This window comes from Coregonus lavaretus (genome assembly GCF_964263955.1).
Source record: "Coregonus lavaretus genome assembly, chromosome: 24".
Classification (NCBI taxonomy): domain Eukaryota; kingdom Metazoa; phylum Chordata; class Actinopteri; order Salmoniformes; family Salmonidae; genus Coregonus; species Coregonus lavaretus.
Genome location: NC_140011.1, coordinates 46,266,183 through 46,287,998, shown reverse-complemented (window position 1 = coordinate 46,287,998; position 21,816 = coordinate 46,266,183). Strand labels below are relative to the sequence as shown.

Below are 21,816 nucleotides of genomic sequence, written 5' to 3'. Positions count from 1 at the left end.
GGGACACGTCTTGTACTGCAGGATTTGAGTCCCTGGCATCGTAGTGTGTTACTGGTGGTAGGCTTTGTTACTTTGGTCCCAGCTCTCTGCAGGTCATTCACTAGGTCCCCCTGTGTGGTTCTGGGATTTTTGCTCACCGTTCTTGTGATCATTTTGACCCCACGGGGTGAGATCTTGCGTGGAGCCCCAGATCGAGGGAGATTATCAGTGGTCTTGTATGTCTTCCATTTCCTAATAATTGCTCCCACAGTTGATTTCTTCAAACCAAGCTGCTTACCTATTGCAGAATCAGTCTTCCCAGCCTGGTATAGGTCTACAATTTTGTTTCTGGTGTCCTTTGACAGCTCTTTGGTCTTGGCCATAGTGGAGTTTGGAGTGTGACTGTTTGAGGTTGTGGACAGGTGTCTTTTATACTGATAACAAGTTCAAACAGGTGCCATTAATACAGGTAACGAGTGGAGGACAGAGGAGCCTCTTAAAGAAGAAGTTACAGGTCTGTGAGAGCCAGAAATCTTGCTTGTTTGTTGGTGACCAAATACTTCTTTTCCACCATAATTTGCAAATAAATTCATTAAAAATCCTACAATGTGATTTTCTGGATTTTTTTTCTCAATTTGTCTGTCATTGTTGACGTGTACCTATGATGAAAATTACAGGCCTCTCTCATCTTTTTAAGTGGGAGAACTTGCACAATTGGTGGCTGACTAAATACTTTTTTTCCCCACTGTATGACCGAAGCCCAGCTCGGTTAATCCCTACCATTGTGTCGTTGAGTTGTCATAATGCTGCATCAAATGTAGATTATCCCAGGGGCGTTGGAAGACACAATGTAAGTAACCTAATTTATGTCCCTCTAACTGCCCTGAATGCCTCTGCTGGTCCTACAGCTATTGGATGCAGTAATCATGTGCCTATGAACCAGATTTATACTGTTAGCACTGAGGTGGTGTGTGCAGCTCACCCTGCACTAACATAAATAGCATGAGCATGACTACCTCTGCTAAGCTTCCCAGTAAAGCAATGAATACAATCAAGCATCCCAGAAAAGTGCAAATAATTGCCCACGTTAACATATGTAGATTAAAAAACAAGGTTCATGAAATCAATAATTTGCTAGTAACAGATGACATTCATATTCTGACGATCTCTGAAACTCACTTAGATAATTCCTTTGATGATACAGTGGTAGCAATACAAGGTTATAACATTTACAGAAAAGACAGAAATGCCAATGGTGGAGGTGTTGCTGTTTATATTCAGAACCCCATTCCTGTAAAGCTTAGAGAGGATCTCATGTTAAATACTGTTGAAGTAATATGGCTACAGGTTCATCTGCCTCACCTAAAGCCCATTCTGGTGGGAAGCTGCTATAGACCACCAAGTGCTAACAGTCAGTATCTGGATAACATGTGTGAAATGCTTGATAATGGATGTGATATCAACAGAGGTATATTTTCTGGGTGATTTAAATATTGACTGGCTTTCATCAAGCTGCCCACTCAAGAGAAAGCTTCAAACTGTAACCAGTGCCTGCAACCTGGTTCAGGTTATCAGTCAACCTACCAGGGTAGTTACAAACAGCATAGCAATGAAATCATCAACATGTATTGATCATATCTTTACTAATGCTGCAGAAATATGCTTTAAAGCAGTATCCAAATCCATCGGATGTAGTGATCACAATATAGTATCCATATCTAGGAAAACCAAAGTTCCAAAGGCTGGGCCTAATATAGTGTATAAGAGGTCATACAATAAGTTTTGTAATGATTCCTATGTTGTTGATGTAAAGAATATTTGCTGGTCTGTGGTGTGTAATGAGGAGCAACCAGACGCTGCACTTGACACAATTATGAAATTGCTCATCCCAGTTACTAATAAGCATGCACCCATTAAGAAAATGACTGTAAAAACTGTTAAATCCCAGTGGATTGATGAGGAATTGAAAAATGGTATGGTTGAGAGGGATGAGGCAAAAGGAATGGCAAACAAGTCTGGCAGCACAACCGATTGGCAAATGTACTGCAATTTGAGAAATCAAGTGACTAAACTGAATAAAAAAAAAATATTAAATGACATTTTGGGCAAAAAGGCAAACTCAGCTCCATCATTCATTGAATCAGATGGCTCATCACAAAACCCACTGATATTGCCAATTACTTCAATGATATTTGTCATTGGCAAGATTAGAAAATTTAGGCATGACATGCCAGCAACAAACGCTGACACTACACATCCAAGTATAACTGATCAAATTGTGAAAGACAAGCATTGTAATGTTGAATTCCGTAAAGTGAGTGTGAAAGAGGTGAAATAATTATTGTTGTCTATCAACAATGACAAGCCACCGGGGTCTGACAACTTGGATGGAAAATTACTGAGGATAATGGCGGATGATATCGCCACTCCTATTTGCCATAGGTTCAATTTAAAAAAGTGTGTGCCCTCAGGCCTGGAGGGAAGCTAAAGTCATTCCGCTACCCAAGAATAGTAAAGCCCCCTTTACTGGCTCAAACAGCCAACCAATCAGCCTGTTACCAACCCTTAGTAAACTTCTGGAAAAAATGGTGTTTGACCAGATACAATACTATTTTACAGTAAACAAATTGACAACAGATTTTCAGCACGCTTATAGGGAAGGACATTCAACAAGCACATCACTTACACAAATGACTGATGATTGGCTGAGAGAGAATTATGATTTTGTTAGACTTCAGTGCAGCTTTTGACATTATCGATCATAGTCTGCTGCTGGAAAAACGTATGTGTTATGGCTTTACACCCCCTGCTATAATGTGGATAATGAGTTACCTGTCTAACAGAACACAGAGGGTGTTCTTTAATGGAAGCCTCCAACATAATCCAGGTAGAATCAGGAATTCCCCAGGGCAGCTGTCAAGGCCCATTACTTTTTTCAATCTTTACTAATGACATGCCACTGGCTTTGAGTAAAGCCAGTGTGTCTATGTATGCGGATGACTCAACACTATACATGTCAGCTACTACAGCGACTGAAATGACTGCAACACTTAACAAAGAGCTGCAGTTAGTTTCAGAATGGGTGTCAAGGAATATGTTAGTCCTAAATATTTCAAAAACTAAAAGCATTGTATTTGGGACAAATCATTCACTAAACCCTAAACCTCAACTAAATCTTGTAATAAATAATGTGGAAATTGAGCAAATTTAGGTGACTAAACTGCTGGAGTAACGCTGGATTGTTAACTGTCGTGGTCAAAACATATTGATACAACAGTAGCTAAGATGGGGAGAAGTCTGTCCATAATAAAGCGCTACTCTACCTTCTTAACAGCACTATCAACAAGGCAGGTCCTACAGGCCCTAGTTTTGTCGCACCTGGACTACTGTTCAGTCGTGTGGTCAGGTGCCACAAAGAGGGACTTAGGAAAATTGCAATTGTCTCAGAACAGGGCAGCACGGCTGGCACTTAAAAGTACACGGAGAGCTAACATTAAATCAAATCAAATCAAATTTTATTGGTCACATGCGCCGAATACAACAGGTGCAGACATTGCAGTGAAATGCTTACTTACAGCCCTTAACCAACAGTGCATTTATTTTAAACAAAAAAAGTAAGAATAAAACAACAACAAAAAAGTGTTGAGAAAAAAAGAGCAGAAGTAAAATAAAGTGACAGTAAGGAGGCTATATATACAGTAAAATAAAGTGACAGTAGGGAGGCTATATATACAGGGGGGTACCGTTGCAGAGTCAATGTGTGGGGGCACCGGCTAGTTGAGGTAGTTGAGGTAATATGTACATGTGGGTAGAGTTAAAGTGACTATGCATAAATACTTAACAGAGTAGCAGCAGCGTAAAAAGGATGGGGTGGGGGGGCAGTGCAAATAGTCCGGGTAGCCATGATTAGCTGTTCAGGAGTCTTATGGCTTGGGGGTAGAAGCTGTTGAGAAGTCTTTTGGACCTAGACTTGGCACTCCGGTACCGCTTGCCGTGCGGTAGCAGAGAGAACAGTCTATGACTAGGGTGGCTGGAGTCTTTGACAATTTTGAGGGCCTTCCTCTGACACCGCCTGGTATAGAGGTCCTGGATGGCAGGGAGCTTTGCCCCAGTGATGTACTGGGCCGTACGCACTACCCTCTGTAGTGCCTTGCGGTCAGAGGCCAAGCAGTTGCCATACCAGGCGGTGATGCAACCAGTCAGGATGCTCTCGATGGTGCAGCTGTAGAATTTTTTGAGGATCTGAGGACCCATGCCAAATCTTTTTAGTCTCCTGAGGGGGAATAGGCTTTGTCGTGCCCTCTTCACGACTGTCTTGGTGTGTTGGGACCATGATAGTTCGTTGGTGATGTGGACACCAAGGAACTTGAAGCTCTCAACCTGTTCCACTACAGCCCCGTCGATGAGAATGGGGGCGTGCTCAGTCCTCTTTTTTTTCCTGTAGTCCACAATCATCTCCTTTGTCTTGGTCACGTTGAGGGAGAGGTTGTTGTCCTGGCACCACACGGCCAGATCTCTGACCTCCTCCCTATAGGCTGTCTCATCGTTGTCGGTGATCAGGCCTACCACTGTTGTGTCGTCGGCAAACTTAATGATGGTGTTGGAGTCGTGCCTGGCCATGCAGTCATGGGTGAACAGAGAGTACAGGAGGGGACTGAGCACGCACCCCTGAGGGGCCCCCGTGTTGAGGATCAGTGTGGCAGATGTGTTGTTACCTACCCTTACCACCTGGGGGCGGCCCGTCAGGAAGTCCAGGATCCAGTTGCAGAGGGAGGTGTTTAGTCCCAGGATCCTTAGCTTAGTGATGAGCTTAGAGGGCACTATGGTGTTGAATGCTGAGCTGTAGTCAATGAATAGCATTCTCACGTAGGTGTTCCTCTTGTCCAGGTGGGAAAGGGCAGTGTGGAGTGCGATAGAGATTGCATCATCTGTGGATCTGTTGGGGCGGTATGCAAATTGGAGTGGGTCTAGGGTTTCTGGGATTATGCTGTTGATGTGAGCCATGACCAGTCTTTCAAAGCACTTCATGGCTACAGACGTCAGTGCTACGGGTCGGTAGTCATTTAGGCAGGTTATCTTAGAGTTCTTGGGCACGGGGACTATGGTGGTCTGCTTGAAACATGTTGGTATTACAGACTCAGTCAGGGACATGTTGAAAATGTCAGTGAAGACACTTGCCAGTTGGTCAGCACATGCTCGGAGTACACGTCCTGGTAATCCGTCTGGCCCTGCGGCCTTGTGAATGTTGACCTGCTTAAAAGTCTTACTCACATCGGCTACGGAGAGCGTGATCACATAGTCGTCCGGAACAGCTGGTGCTCTCATGCATGCTTCAGTGTTGCTTGCCTCGAAGCGAGCATAGAAGTGGTTTAGCTCGTCTGGTAGGCTTGTGTCACTGGGCAGCTCGCGGCTGTGCTTCCCTTTGTAGTCTGTAATAGTTTTCAAGCCCTGCCACATCCGACGAGCGTCAGAGCCAGTGTAGTATGATTCAATCTTAGACCTGTATTGACTCTTTGCCTGTTTGATGGTTCGTCGGAGGTCATAGCGGGATTTCTTATAAGCGTCCGGGTTAGAGTCCCGTTCCTTGAAAGCGGCAGCTCTACCCTTTAGCTCAGTGCGGATGTTTCCTGTAATCCATGGCTTCTGGTTGGGGTATGTACGTACGGTCACTGTGGGGACGACATCATCGATGCACTTATTGATGAAGCCAGTGACTGATGTGGTGTACTCCTCAATGCTGTCTGAAGAATCCCGGAACATGTTCCAATCTGTGCTAGCAAAACAGTCCTGTAGCTTAGCATCTGCGTCATCTGACCACTTTTTTATTAACCGAATCACTGGTGCTTCCTGCTTCAGTTTTTGCTTATAAGCAGGAATCAGGAGGATAGAGTTATGGTCAGATTTGCCAAATGGAGGGCGAGGGAGAGCTTTGTATGCGTCTCTGTGTGTGGAGTAAAGGTGGTCTAGAGTTTTTTTCCCTCTGGTTGCACATTTAACATGCTGGTAGAAATTAGGTAGAACGGATTTAAGTTTCCCTGCATTAAAGTCCCCGGCTACTAGGAGCGCTGCATCTGGATGAGCGTTTTCCTGTTGATTAATGGCCTTGTACAACTCATTCAGTGCAATCTTAATGCCAGCATTGGTTTGTGGTGGTAAATAGACAGCTATGAAAAATATAGATGAAAACTCTCTTGGTAAATAGTGTGGTCTACAGCGGTGATATGCATGTAAGTCTCTCATTGCTCAAAGTGGAGGAGAGATTGACCATTGCTTTTCCTTCACTCTGCGGTCCAACTTATCCCAAACCATCTCAATTGGGTTGAGGTCGGGTGATTGTGGAGGCCAGGTCATCTGATGCAGCACTCCATCACTCTCCTTCACGGTCAAATAGCCCTTACACAGCCTGGAGGTGTGTTGGGTCATTGTCCTGTTGAAAAACAAATGATAGTCCCACTAAGCTCCAACCAGATGGGATGGCATATCGCTGCAGAATTCTGTGGTAGCCATGCTGGTTAAGTGTGCCTTGAATTCTAAATATATCACCGACAGTATCACCAGCAAAGCACCCCCACACCATCACACCACCACCTCCATGCTTCACGGTGGGAACCACACATGCGGAGATCATCCGTTCACCTACTCTGCGTTTCACAAAGACACGCTGATCTCAAATTTGGACTCATCAGACCAAAGGACAGATTTGCACCGGTCTAATGTCCATTGCTCGTGTTTCTTTGCCCAAACAAGTCTCTTCTTCTTATTGATGTCCTTTAGAAGTGGTTTCTTTGCAGCAATTCGACCATGAAGGCCTGATTCACGCAGTCTCCTCTGAACAGTTGATGTTGAGATGTGTCTGTTACTTGAACTCTGTGAAGCATTTATTTGGGATGCAATCTGAGGTGCAGGTAATTGCCGATTTCTGAGGCTGGTAACTCTAATGAACTTATCCTCTGCAGCAGAGGTAACTCTGGGTCTTCCTTTCCTGTGGCGGTCCTCATGAGAGCCAGTTTCATCATAGCGCTTGATGGTTTTTGCGACTGCTCTTGAAGAATTCCGGATTGACTGACCTTCATATCTTAACCTCTTAAGGATCGGACCCTTTTTTAAAATTTTCGCCTAAAATGACACCCAAATCTAACTGCCTGTAGCTGAGGACCTGAATCAAGGATATGCATATTCTTGATACCATTTGAAAGAAAACACTTTGAAGTTTGTGGAAATGTGAAATTAATGTAGGAGAATATAACACATTAGATCTGGTAAAAGATAATACAAACAAAAAAACATGCGTTTTCTACTTTTTGTTTTATCATCTTTGAAAGGCCACAATATAATATAGCAGTTTAGGCGCAATTTAGATTTTGGCCACTAGATGGGAGCAGTGTGTGTGCAAAAGTTTCATATTCATCCAGTGAACCATTGCAATACTGGACTATTTTGTATCAAGTCTGCCCAAATGTGCCGAATTGGTCAATTGATACATTTTCAAGTACATAACTATAGAGATCATACAAAAAATATATGGTAATACAAAATGTAAGTTTACACACTCCCAGGAATGTCATACATGATGGATCATTAGCTTATACACTAACTTTCACACATCTAGATGGCCGGGCGGGGTGGGTGTGGAGCCAGAGACAGCAGGGGTTCAAACTGTAGATCCCAGTTCCAACATTTGAATATAAAAATTGATTTTATCAAACAAAACTATGCTACATTTTATCTCTGGGACCCTTAGGACGACAAATCAGAGCAAGATTACTGAATGTAAGTACATTATTTACCTTCAGAGGTGAATGTATCAAACCAGTTGCCGTGATAAGTTTTTTGTTGTTGTGCACTCTCCTCAAACAATAGCATGGTAAAGTGTTATGAAATGTAATATCCTCTGTAGCTCAGCTGGTAGAGCACGACGCTTGTAGTGGGTTCGATCCCCGGGACCACCCATACACAAAAAAATAAATAATGTATGCACGCATGACTGTAAGTCGCTTTGGATAAAAGCGTCTGCTAAATGGCATATTATTATTATTATTATATTGTAAATTGTATATTACTGCCTTAATGTTGCTGGACCCCAGGAAGAGTAGCTGCTGCCTTGGCAGGAACTAATGGGGATCCATAATAAACCCCAGGAAGAGTAGCCGCTGCCTTGGCAGGAACTAATGGGGATCCGTAATAAACCCCAGGAAGAGTAGCTGCTGCCTTGGCAGGAACTAATGGGGATCCATAATAAACCCCAGGAAGAGTAGCTGCTGCCTTGGCAGGAACTAATGGGGATCCATAATAAACCCCAGGAAGAGTAGCTGCTGCCTTGGCAGGAACTAATGGGGATCCATAATAAACCCCAGGAAGAGTAGCTGCTGCCTTGGCAGGAACTAATGGGGATCCATAATAAACCCCAGGAAGAGTAGCTGCTGCCTTGGCAGGAACTAATGGGGATCCTTAATAAACCACAGGAAGAGTAGCTGCTGCCTTGGTAGGAACTAATGGGGATCCATAATAAACCCCAGGAAGAGTAGCTGCTGCCTTGGCAGGAACTAATGGGGATCCATAATAAACCCCAGGAAGAGTAGCTGCTGCCTTGGCAGGAACTAATGGGGATCCATAATAAACCCCAGGAAGAGTAGCTGCTGCCTTGGCAGGAACTAATGGGGATCCATAATAAACCCCAGGAAGAGTAGCTGCCGCCTTGGCAGGAACTAATGGGGATCCATAATAAACCCCAGGAAGAGTAGCTGCCGCCTTGGCAGGAACTAATGGGGATCCATAATAAACCCCAGGAAGAGTAGCTGCCGCCTTGGCAGGAACTAATGGGGATCCATAATAAACCCCAGGAAGAGTAGCTGCTGCCTTGGCAGGAACTAATGGGGATCCATAATAAACCCCAGGAAGAGTAGCTGCTGCCTTGGCAGGAACTAATGGGGATCCATAATAAACCCCAGGAAGAGTAGCTGCTGCCTTGGTAGGAACTAATGGGGATCCATAATAAACCCCAGGAAGAGTAGCTGCTGCCTTGGCTGGAACTAATGGGGATCCATAATAAACCCCAGGAAGAGTAGCTGCTGCCTTGGCAAGAACTAATGGGGATCCATAATAAACCCCAGGAAGAGTAGCTGCTGCCTTGGCTGGAACTAATGGGGATCCATAATAAACCCCAGGAAGAGTAGCTGCTGCCTTGGCAGGAACTAATGGGGATCCATAATAAACCCCAGGAAGAGTAGCTGCTGCCTTGGTAGGAACTAATGGGGATCCATAATAAACCCCAGGAAGAGTAGCTGCTGCCTTGGCAGGAACTAATGGGGATCCATAATAAACCCCAGGAAGAGTAGCTGCTGCCTTGGCAGGAACTAATGGGGATCCATAATAAACCCCAGGAAGAGTAGCTGCTGCCTTGGCAGGAACTAATGGGGATCCATAATAAACCCCAGGAAGAGTAGCTGCTGCCTTGGTAGGAACTAATTGGGATCCATAATAAACCCCTGGAAGAGTAGCTGCTGCCTTGGTAGGAACTAATTGGGATCCATAATAAACCCCTGGAAGAGTAGCTGCTGCCTTGGCAGGAACTAATGGGGATCCATAATAAACCCCCAGGAAGAGTAGCCGCTGCCTTGGCAGGAACTAATGGGGATCCATAATAAACCCCAGGAAGAGTAGCTGCTGCCTTGGCAGGAACTAATGGGGATCCATAATAAACCCCAGGAAGAGTAGCTTCTGCCTTGGCAGGAACTAATGGGGATCCATAATAAACCCCAGGAAGAGTAGCTGCTGCCTTGGCAGGAACTAATGGGGATCCATAATACACCCCAGGAAGAGTAGCTGCTGCCTTGGCAGGAACTAATGGGGATCCATAATAAACCCCAGGAAGAGTAGCTGCTGCCTTGGCAGGAACTAATGGGGATCCATAATAAACCCCAGGAAGAGTAGCTGCTGCCTTGGCAGGAACTAATGGGGATCCATAATACACCCCAGGAAGAGTAGCTGCTGCCTTGGCAGGAACTAATGGGGATCCATAATAAACCCCAGGAAGAGTAGCTGCTGCCTTGGCAGGAACTAATGGGGATCCATAATAAACCCCAGGAAGAGTAGCTGCTGCCTTGGCAGGAACTAATGGGGATCCATAATACACCCCATGAAGAGTAGCTGCTGCCTTGGCAGGAACTAATGGGGATCCTTAATAAATACAAATACATTGTGTGTAATAAATCCTGGTTTAAGTGTTGGTGTTGGCTACATACGTGTGTTCTGGTGTTGGCTATATAAGTGTGTTCTGGTGTTGGTGTTAGCTACATACGTGTGTTCTGGTGTTGGTGTTAGCTATATACGTGTGTTCTGGTGTTGGTGTTAGCTACATACGTGTGTTCTGGTGTAGGTATTGGTGTTGGCTACATACGTGTGTTCTGGTGTGGGTGTTAGCTACATACGTGTGTTCTGGTGTAGGTGTTGGTGTTAGCTACATACGTGTGTTCTGGTGTGGGTGTTAGCTACATACGTGTGTTCTGGTGTGGGTGTTAGCTACATACGTGTGTTCTGGTGTAGGTGTTGGTGTTAGCTACATACGTGTGTTCTGGTGTAGGTGTTGGTGTTAGCTACATACGTGTGTTCTGGTGTAGGTGTTGGTGTTAGCTACATACGTGTGTTCTGGTGTAGGTGTTGGTGTTAGCTACATACGTGTGTTCTGGTGTAGGTGTTGGTGTTAGCTACATACGTGTGTTCTGGTGTAGGTGTTGGTGTTAGCTACATACGTGTGTTCTGGTGTAGGTGTTGGTGTTAGCTACATACGTGTGTTCTGGTGTTGGTGTTAGCTACATACGTGTGTTCTGGTGTAGGTGTTAGCTACATACGTGTGTTCTGGTGTAGGTGTTGGTGTTAGCTACATACGTGTGTTCTGGTGTAGGTGTTGGTGTTAGCTACATACGTGTGTTCTGGTTTAGGTGTTGGTGTTAGCTACATACGTGTGTTCTGGTGTAGGTGTTGGTGTTAGCTACATACGTGTGTTCTGGTGTAGGTGTTGGTGTTAGCTACATACGTGTGTTCTGGTGTAGGTGTTGGTGTTAGCTACATACGTGTGTTCTACGTGTGTTCTGGTGTAGGTGTTGGTGTTAGCTACATACGTGTGTTCTGGTGTAGGTGTTGGTGTTAGCTACATACGTGTGTTCTGGTGTAGGTGTTGGTGTTAGCTACATACGTGTGTTCTGGTGTTGGTGTTAGCTACATACGTGTGTTCTGGTGTAGGTGTTGGTGTTAGCTACATACGTGTGTTCTGGTGTAGGTGTTGGTGTTAGCTACATACGTGTGTTCTGGTGTAGGTGTTGGTGTTAGCTACATACGTGTGTTCTGGTGTAGGTGTTGGTGTTAGCTACATACGTGTGTTCTGGTGTAGGTGTTGGTGTTAGCTACATACGTGTGTTCTGGTGTAGGTGTTGGTGTTAGCTACATACGTGTGTTCTGGTGTAGGTGTTGGTGTTAGCTACATACGTGTGTTCTGGTGTTGGTGTTAGCTACATACGTGTGTTCTGGTGTAGGTGTTAGCTACATACGTGTGTTCTGGTGTAGGTGTTGGTGTTAGCTACATACGTGTGTTCTGGTGTAGGTGTTGGTGTTAGCTACATACGTGTGTTCTGGTTTAGGTGTTGGTGTTAGCTACATACGTGTGTTCTGGTGTAGGTGTTGGTGTTAGCTACATACGTGTGTTCTGGTGTAGGTGTTGGTGTTAGCTACATACGTGTGTTCTGGTGTAGGTGTTGGTGTTAGCTACATACGTGTGTTCTACGTGTGTTCTGGTGTAGGTGTTGGTGTTAGCTACATACGTGTGTTCTGGTGTAGGTGTTGGTGTTAGCTACATACGTGTGTTCTGGTGTAGGTGTTGGTGTTAGCTACATACGTGTGTTCTGGTGTTGGTGTTAGCTACATACGTGTGTTCTGGTGTAGGTGTTGGTGTTAGCTACATACGTGTGTTCTGGTGTAGGTGTTGGTGTTAGCTACATACGTGTGTTCTGGTGTAGGTGTTGGTGTTAGCTACATACGTGTGTTCTGGTGTAGGTGTTGGTGTTAGCTACATACGTGTGTTCTGGTGTAGGTGTTGGTGTTAGCTACATACGTGTGTTCTGGTGTAGGTGTTGGTGTTAGCTACATACGTGTGTTCTGGTGTAGGTGTTGGTGTTAGCTACATACATGTGTTCTGGTGTAGGTGTCGGTGTTAGCTACATACGTGTGTTCTGGTGTAGGTGTTGGTGTTAGCTACATACGTGTGTTCTGGTGTAGGTGTTGGTGTTAGCTACATACGTGTGTTCTGGTGTAGGTGTTGGTGTTGGTGATGTTAGGTAGGTATCTCCTCCGGCCCAGTAGAGTCTGGACAAAACCCTTCTTCACACAGCTACGTACTGTCTCCTTCAGAAACCTGTGGATACCTGGACAAACACAGTAAAACACACACAGTAAAACACACACAATACAACACACAGTAAAACACACATTACAACACACACAGCTCCATTTTCATCATGCAGAAAAGCTAATATCACATAGAAGTAACAAGCCTGTTGCTGTAGTGACCCCCAGGCAGATCAACAAGCCTGTTGCTGTAGTGACCCCCAGGCAGATCAACAAGCCTGTTGCTGTAGTGACCCCCAGGCTGATCAACAAGCCTGTTGCTGTAGTGACCCCCAGGCAGATCAACAAGCCTGTTGCTGTAGTGACCCCCAGGCAGATCAACAAGCCTGTTGCTGTAGTGACCCCCAGGCAGATCAACAAGCCTGTTGCTGTAGTGACCCCCAGGCTGATCAACAAGCCTGTTGCTGTAGTGACCCCCAGGCTGATCAACAAGCCTGTTGCTGTAGTGACCCCCAGGCAGATCAACAAGCCTGTTGCTGTAGTGACCCCCAGGCTGATCAACAAGCCTGTTGCTGTAGTGACCCCCAGGCAGATCAACAAGCCTGTTGCTGTAGTGACCCCCAGGCTGATCAACAAGCCTGTTGCTGTAGTGACCCCCAGGCTGATCAACAAGCCTGTTGCTGTAGTGACCCCCAGGCTGATCAACAAGCCTGTTGCTGTAGTGACCCCCAGGCTGATCAACAAGCCTGTTGCTGTAGTGACCCCCAGGCTGATCAACAAGCCTGTTGCTGTAGTGACCCCCAGGCTGATCAACAAGCCTGTTGCTGTAGTGACCCCCAGGCTGATCAACAAGCATGTTGCTGTAGTGACCCCCAGGCTGATCAACAAGCCTGTTGCTGTAGTGACCCCCAGGCTGATCAACAAGCCTGTTGCTGTAGTGACCCCCAGGCTGATCAACAAGCCTGTTGCTGTAGTGACCCCCAGGCTGATCAACAAGCCTGTTGCTGTAGTGACCCCCAGGCAGATCAACAAGCCTGTTGCTGTAGTGACCCCCAGGCTGATCAACAAGCCTGTTGCTGTAGTGACCCCCAGGCTGATCAACAAGCCTGTTGCTGTAGTGACCCCCAGGCTGATCAACAAGCCTGTTGCTGTAGTGACCCCCAGGCTGATCAACAAGCCTGTTGCTGTAGTGACCCCCAGGCTGATCAACAAGCCTGTTGCTGTAGTGACCCCCAGGCAGATCAACAAGCCTGTTGCTGTAGTGACCCCCAGGCAGATCAACAAGCCTGTTGCTGTAGTGACCCCCAGGCAGATCAACAAGCCTGTTGCTGTAGTGACCCCCAGGCAGATCAACAAGCCTGTTGCTGTAGTGACCCCCAGGCTGATCAGGTTGCTGTAGTGACCCCCAGGCAGATCAACAAGCCTGTTGCTGTAGTGACCCCCAGGCAGATCAGGTTGCTGTAGTGACCCCCAGGCAGATCAACAAGCCTGTTGCTGTAGTGACCCCCAGGCTGATCAACAAGCCTGTTGCTGTAGTGACCCCCAGGCTGATCAGGTTGCTGTAGTGACCCCCAGGCTGATCAACAAGCCTGTTGCTGTAGTGACCCCCAGGCTGATCAACAAGCCTGTTGCTGTAGTGACCCCCAGGCAGATCAGGTTGCTGTAGTGACCCCCAGGCAGATCAGGTTGCTGTAGTGACCCCCAGGCAGATCAGGTTGCTGTAGTGACCCCCAGGCAGATCAGGTTGCTGTAGTGACCCCCAGGCAGATCAGGTTGCTGTAGTGACCCCCAGGCTGATCAACAAGCCTGTTGCTGTAGTGACCCCCAGGCAGATCAACAAGCCTGTTGCTGTAGTGACCCCCAGGCAGATCAGGTTGCTGTAGTGACCCCCAGGCAGATCAGTGTACCTGTGTATCGCTCCTTGAAGCTCTCGATATAAGCAGCTGCATCGTCCTCCTCTATTCCCATCTGCTCTCCCAGAGACTTGGCTCCCATCCCATAGATTATACCATAACACATCTACACACACACACACGTATAATACACACACACACACACACACACACACACACAACATACGCACAGACACACAATATAATGAATATACATCAAGCTGGAAACAAATGCAGTGTGTGTGTGTTACTACCCTCGTGGGTAGCAGAAATAACCATTCTCCCTCGTGGGGACATTTCCCAGATGCCCACAATGAATATTTTAGGCTTAGGAGTTAGGTTTAGGGTTAGGAAAAATAGGATTTTTAATGGAAATACATATAGGCTTAGGAGTTAGGTTTAGGGTTAGCAAAAATAGGATTTTTAATGGAAATACATATAGGCTTAGGAGTTAGGTTTAGGGTTAGGAAAAATAGGATTTTTAATGGAAATACATTTGAGGTCCCCACAAGGATAGTAAAACATATACTGTGCCTGTTTAGCCTGTTGTCTCAGGGTGTCGTCCACCGTCTCCAGCTCAATGCTCCTCCACTCAGCAGCGATACAGCGGAACACATCAGCTCCTCCATTCAACACCTGACACACATTTGGACAAAGTCAGATGAAAGTAGCATCACCAAGCTGTGTGTGTCTGTGTGTGTGTGTGTGTGTGTGTGTGTGTGTGTGTCTGTGTGTGTGTCTGTGTGTGTGTGTGACCTGTAGCAGACGTCTGTCCTTAGAGAGGTGAGCCAACACCCTGAGCTCCAACTGGGAATAATCTGCTGCTAATACCATCCCTCCTGGAGAGAGAGAGAGAGAGAGAGAGAGAGAGAGAGAGAGAGAGGGGGGAGAGAGAGGAGAGAGGGTGGGGGAGAGAAAGGGTGGGGGAGAGAGAGGAGAGAGGGTGGGGGAGAGACGGGGAGAGAGAGGAGAGAGGGTGGGGGAGAGAAAGGGTGGGGGAGAGAGAGGAGAGAGGGTGGGGGAGAGACGGGGAGAGAGAGGAGAGAGGGTGGGGGCGAGACGGGGAGAGAGAGGAGAGAGGGTGGGGGGAGAGAGAGGAGAGAGGGTGGGGGAGAGACGGGGAGAGACGGGGAGAGAGGAGAAGGACGGGGAGAGAGAGGAGAGAGGAGAGAGAGAGATGAGAGAGGAGAGAGAGGGTGGGGGAGAGACAGGGGGAGAGAGAGGAGAGAGGGTGGGGGAGAGAGAGGGTGGGGGAGAGAGAGGTGGAGGTAAGGAGAGAGAGAGAGGTGGAGGTAAGGAGAGAGAGAGAGGTGGAGGTAAGGAGAGAGAGAGAGGTGGAGGTAAGGAGAGAGAGAGAGGGGGAGGTAAGGAGAGAGAGGCTTTTTTGATGACATGGTACCATCAGTAGAGACTCTCTGTGGCCTGTCTGACATGGTACCATCAGTAGAGACTCTCTGTGGCCTGTCTGACATGGTACCATCAGTAGAGACTCTCTGTGGCCTGTCTGACATGGTACCATCAGTAGAGACTCTCTGTGGCCTGTCTGACATGGTACCATCAGTAGAGACTCTCTGTGGCCTGTCTGACATGGTACCATCAGTAGAGACTCTCTGTGGCCTGTCTGACGTGGTACCATCAGTAGAGACTCTCTGTGGCCTGTCTGACATGGTACCATCAGTAGAGACTCTCTGTGGCCTGTCTGACGTGGTACCATCAGTAGAGACTCTCTGTGGCCTGTCTGACATGGTACCATCAGTAGAGACTCTCTGTGGCCTGTCTGACGTGGTACCATCAGTAGAGACTCTCTGTGGCCTGTCTGACATGGTACCATCAGTAGAGACTCTCTGTGGCCTGTCTGACATGGTACCATCAGTAGAGACTCTCTGTGGCCTGTCTGACATGGTACCATCAGTAGAGACTCTCTGTGGCCTGTCTGACATGGTACCATCAGTAGAGACTCTCTGTGGCCTGTCTGACGTGGTACCATCAGTAGAGACTCTCTGTGGCCTGTCTGACATGGTACCATCAGTAGAGACTCTCTGTGGCCTGTCTGACGTGGTACCATCAGTAGAGACTCTCTGTGGCCTGTCTGACGTGGTACCATCAGTAGAGACTCTCTGTGGCCTGTCTGACGTGGTACCATCAGTAGAGACTCTCTGTGGCCTGTCTGACATGGTACCATCAGTAGAGACTCTCTGTGGCCTGTCTGACGTGGTACCATCAGTAGAGACTCTCTGTGGCCTGTCTGACATAATAATAATATAATAATAATATGCCATTTAGCAGATGCTTTTATCCAAAGCGACTTACAGTCATGTGTGCATACATTTTTACGTATGGATGGTCCCGGGGATCGAACCCACTACCCTGGCATTACAAGCGCCATGCTCTACCAATTGAGCTACAGAGGACCATCAGTAGAGACTCTCTGTGGCCTGTCTGACATGGTACCATTAGAAAATATTCTCTGTGGCCGTTAAAAAATCCATAATCCATGAGATAAGGCCGTGGTGGATATTGAACTGTGAGTCAAGTTTTCTGGCGAGGATGGCAGGCTGGAGATGGAGATGAGCTCTCTAGTACATCTCTCTATGGTGTCAGGAGAAGTTACCTGTTAAAGGTGTTAGGGGGAGGAGTTACCTGTGAAAGGTACAAAGGCGTTTCTCATGCTGACGGAGAACGCCACGGCCCCTTCAGGAGGAGGAGCTAGAGGTTTGATCAGCCTGGAGCGGCCCCTGCTGGGAGGTAAGAACACACATTACTGAACATCATGAAGCACAAAGGCCCTACAGTAGCTTATCCTGTGGATTGAAGCACATAGGCCCTACAGTAGCTTATTCTGTGGATTGAAGCACATAGGCCCTACAGTAGCTTATCCTGTGGATTGAAGCACATAGGCCCTACAGTAGCTTATCCTGTGGATTGAAGCACATAGGCCCTACAGTAGCTTATCCTGTGGATTGAAGCACATAGGCCCTACAGTAGCTTATCCTGTGGATTGAAGCACATAAGCCCTACAGTAGCTTATCCTGTGGATTGAAGCACATAGGCCCTACAGTCGGGAAGAGTAAATTTTAAACAGCTGAATGTTGAGTTGGGGCTGTCAGTGAGCATACAAATTCAATCGCGGGTAAACAGTTTGGAAAGCAAATGGCTAGGCCTACTGAAAAGAGGAGAATCTCATTTGTCCGTAGCTACCAAAATGATTTCTCAACTCGCACAACTTTGCAAACAGCAACATTTGAGCCTGCAGCCAGAGTATCTTGATTTGAGCCTGAGTGTGGACATGTCATTGGGTGAGTCAGTGAGTGGACATGTCATTGATTGAGTCAGTGCCACTGCAAAGTTTTTTAGGACAATATTTTCTTCCTGACAGGGTGAGATAGTTATTTCCACCCAGTCCGGCGGCCATCTTGTGAAGGTTAGGGTTAGTAGTTATAGTTTAACAGTATAATAGATAGTTATTCCCACCCAGTCCGGCGGCCATCTTGTGAAGGTGAGGGTTAGTAGTTATAGTTTAACAGTATAATAGATAGTTATTCCCACCCAGTCCGGCGGCCATCTTGTGAAGGTGAGGGTTAGTAGTTATAGTTTAACAGTATAATAGATAGTTATTCCCACCCAGTCCGGCGGCCATCTTGTGAAGGTGAGGGTTAGTAGTTATAGTTTAACAGTATAATAGATAGTTATTCCCACCCTGTCCGGCGGCCATCTTGTGAGGGCGGGCTCTCCTCCACCACAGAGGCCATCTGGATCTCAAAGTCCTTCGGAACGTTCTGGATGTTGGGCTCTGTGAAGCTCACTCTGCCTGTGCTCACACACACACACACACACACACACACACACACACACAAACACACACACACACAAGCAGACTGATGTATAAATGATCAGTGTGTGTGTTTACATTACATTACATTTTAGTCATTTAGCAGACACTCTTATCCAGAACGACTTTCATTAGTGCATTCATCTTCAGATAGTTAGGTCAGACAACCACATACAGTGGCTTGCGAAAGTATTCACCCCCCTTGGCATTTTCCTATTTTGTTGCCTTACAACCTGGAATTACAGCTGCAAGTCTCTTGGGGTATGTCTCTATAAGCTTGGCACATCTAGCCATTGGGATTTTTGCTTCAAGTTGGGTTCCGCTGGTGTACAGCAATCTTTAAGTCATACCACAGATTCTCAATTGGATTGAGGTCTGGGCTTTGACTAGGCCATTTCAAGACATTTAAATGTTTCCCATTAAACCACTCGAGTGTTGCTTTAGCAGTATGCTTAGGGTCATTGTCCTGCTGGAAGGTGAACCTCCGTCCCAGACTCAAATCTCTGGAAGACTGAAACAGGTTTCCCTCAATAATTTCCCTGTATTTAGCGCCATCCACCATTCCTTAAATTCTGACCAGTTTCCCAGTCCCTGCTGATGAAAAACATCCCCACAGCATGATGCTGCCACCCCCATGCTTCACTGTGGGGATGGTGTTCTCGGGGTGATGAGAGGTGTTGGGTTTGCGCCAGACATAGCATTTTCCTTCATGGCCAAAAAGCTAAATTTTAGTCTCATCTGACCAGAGTACCGTCTTCCATATGTTTGGGGAGTCTCCCACATGCCTTTTGGCGAACACCAAACGTGTTTACTTATTTATTTTTTTAAGCAATGGCTTTTTTGAAACAAGTCATTTTTTTGGTTTCACTTCACCAATTCAGACTATTTTGTGTATGTCCATTACATGAAATCCAAATAAAATCAATTTAAGTTACAGGTTGTAATGTAACATAATAGGAAATACGCCAAGGGGGATGAATACTTTGCAAGGCACTGTATCACAGTCACAGTTAGTGTATTCATCTTCAGATAGCTAGCTGAGACAACCACATATCACAGCCGTAGCAGGCACATTCCACATCATTATCAGCAAAGTCTGTGCTTTTAAGAAAATACCATTTATTTATTAATACTGGTTTTGGGTAATAAGACTGAGATGGGTGTGTTACCTGTAGCAGGGGGTGTTACCTGTAGCAGGGGGTGTTCCCTGTAGCAGGGTGTGTGTTACCTGTAGCAGGGTGTGTGTTACCTGTAGCAGGGTGTGTTACCTGTAGCAGGGTGTGTTACCTGTAGCAGGGTGTGTGTTACCTGTAGCAGGGGGTGTTACCTGTAGCAGGGTGTGTTACCTGTAGCAGGGTGTGTGTTACCTGTAGCAGGGGGTGTTACCTGTAGCAGGGTGTGTTACCTGTAGCAGGGGGTGTTCCCTGTAGCAGGGGGTGTTACCTGTAGCAGGGTGTGTTCCCTGTAGCAGGGGGTGTTACCTGTAGCAGGGTGTGTTACCTGTAGCAGGGTGTGTTCCCTGTAGCAGGGGGTGTTACCTGTAGCAGGGTGTGTTACCTGTAGCAGGGGGTGTTACCTGTAGCAGGGGGTGTTACCTGTAGCAGGGTGTGTTCCCTGTAGCAGGGTGTTCCCTGTAGCAGGGTGTGTTACCTGTAGACGGGTGTTCCCTGTAGCAGGGTGTGTTACCTGTAGCAGGGTGTTCCCTGTAGCAGGGTGTGTTACCTGTAGCAGGGTGTTACCTGTAGCAGGGTGTGTTACCTGTAGCAGGGTGTTCCCTGTAGCAGGGTGTGTTCCCTGTAGCAGGGTGTGTGTTACCTGTAGCAGGGTGTGTGTTACCTGTAGCAGGGTGTGTGTTACCTGTAGCAGGGTGTGTGTTACCTGTAGCAGGGGGTGTTACCTGTAGCAGGGTGTGTTACCTGTAGCAGGGTGTGTGTTACCTGTAGCAGGGTGTGTGTTACCTGTAGCAGGGTGTGTGTTACCTGTAGCAGGGTGTGTGTTACCTGTAGCAGGGTGTGTGTTACCTGTAGCAGGGTGTGTGTTACCTGTAGCAGGGTGTGTGTTACCTGTAGCAGGGGGTGTTACCTGTAGCAGGGTGTGTTACCTGTAGCAGGGTGTGTTACCTGTAGCAGGGGGTGTTACCTGTAGCAGGGTGTGTTACCTGTAGCAGGGTGTGTGTTACCTGTAGCAGGGTGTGTGTTACCTGTAGCAGGGTGTGTGTTACCTGTAGCAGGGTGTGTGTTACCTGTAGCAGGGTGTGTGTTACCTGTAGCAGGGTGTGTTACCTGTAGCAGGGTGTGTTACCTGTAGCAGGGTGTGTTACCTGTAGCAGGGTGTGTTACCTGTAGCAGGGTGTGTTACCTGTAGCAGGGTGTGTGTTACCTGTAGCAGGGTGTGTTACCTGTAGCAGGGTGTGTGTTACCTGTAGCAGGGTGTGTGTTACCTGTAGCAGGGTGTGTGTTACCTGTAGCAGGGTGTGTTACCTGTAGCAGGGTGTGTTACCTGTAGCAGGGTGTGTTACCTGTAGCAGGGTGTGTGTTACCTGTAGCAGGGTGTGTGTTACCTGTAGCAGGGTGTGTGTTACCTGTAGCAGGGTGTGTTACCTGTAGCAGGGTGTGTTACCTGTAGCAGGGTGTGTTACCTGTAGCAGGGTGTGTTACCTGTAGCAGGGTGTGTTACCTGTAGCAGGGTGTGTTACCTGTAGCAGGGTGTGTGTTACCTGTAGCAGGGTGTGTTACCTGTAGCAGGGTGTGTTACCTGTAGCAGGGTGTGTTACCTGTAGCAGGGTGTGTGTTACCTGTAGCAGTGTGAGTGTTACCTGTAGCAGGGTGTGTTACCTGTAGCAGGGTGTGTGTTACCTGTAGCAGTGTGAGTGTTACCTGTAGCAGGGTGTGTTACCTGTAGCAGGGTGTGTGTTACCTGTAGCAGGGTGTGTTACCTGTAGCAGGGTGTGTGTTACCTGTAGCAGTGTGAGTGTTACCTGTAGCAGTGTGAGTGTTACCTGTAGCAGGGTGTGTGTTACCTGTAGCAGGGTGTGTTACCTGTAGCAGGGTGTGTGTTACCTGTAGCAGGGTGTGTTACCTGTAGCAGGGTGTGTGTTACCTGTAGCAGGGTGTGTTACCTGTAGCAGGGTGTGTTACCTGTAGCAGGGTGTGTGTTACCTGTAGCAGGGTGTGTTACCTGTAGCAGTGTGTGTTACCTGTAGCAGTGTGTGTGTTACCTGTAGCAGTGTGAGTGTTACCTGTAGCAGGGTGTGTTACCTGTAGCAGGGTGTGTTCCCTGTAGCAGGGTGTGTGTTACCTGTAGCAGGGTGTGTGTGTTACCTGTAGCAGGGGGTGTGTTACCTGTAGCAGGGTGTGTTACCTGTAGCAGGGTGTGTTACCTGTAGCAGGGTGTGTTACCTGTAGCAGGGTGTGTGTTACCTGTAGCAGGGTGTGTTACCTGTAGCAGGGTGTGTGTTACCTGTAGCAGGGTGTGTTACCTGTAGCAGGGTGTGTGTTACCTGTAGCAGGGTGTGTTACCTGTAGCAGGGTGTGTGTTACCTGTAGCAGGGTGTGTGTTACCTGTAGCAGGGTGTGTGTTACCTGTAGCAGGGTGTGTGTTACCTGTAGCAGGGTGTGAGTTACCTGTAGCAGTGTGGGTGTTACCTGTAGCAGGGTGTGTTACCTGTAGCAGGGTGTGTTACCTGTAGCAGGGTGTGTGTTACCTGTAGCAGTGTGTGTGTTACCTGTAGCAGGGTGTGTGTTACCTGTAGCAGGGTGTGTGTTACCTGTAGCAGGGTGT

General features: G+C 47.2%; 1 protein-coding gene across 1 annotated transcript in view; it reads right to left on the bottom strand.

The window, feature by feature from the left end:
* Nucleotides 1-21,816, bottom strand: part of LOC311099911 (DNA polymerase theta-like) — a gene marked incomplete at its 5' end in the record, with an annotated part of 118,742 nt that overhangs the window by 15,444 nt on the left and 81,482 nt on the right. Inside the window, 6 exons of the mRNA XM_084140628.1 lie at nt 12,268-12,392; nt 14,223-14,334; nt 14,742-14,843; nt 14,964-15,046; nt 16,848-16,942; nt 17,904-18,015. Coding sequence (XP_083996754.1) covers nt 12,268-12,392; nt 14,223-14,334; nt 14,742-14,843; nt 14,964-15,046; nt 16,848-16,942; nt 17,904-18,015 — 629 coding nt within the window. The remainder of the gene's footprint in view (nt 1-12,267; nt 12,393-14,222; nt 14,335-14,741; nt 14,844-14,963; nt 15,047-16,847; nt 16,943-17,903; nt 18,016-21,816) is intronic.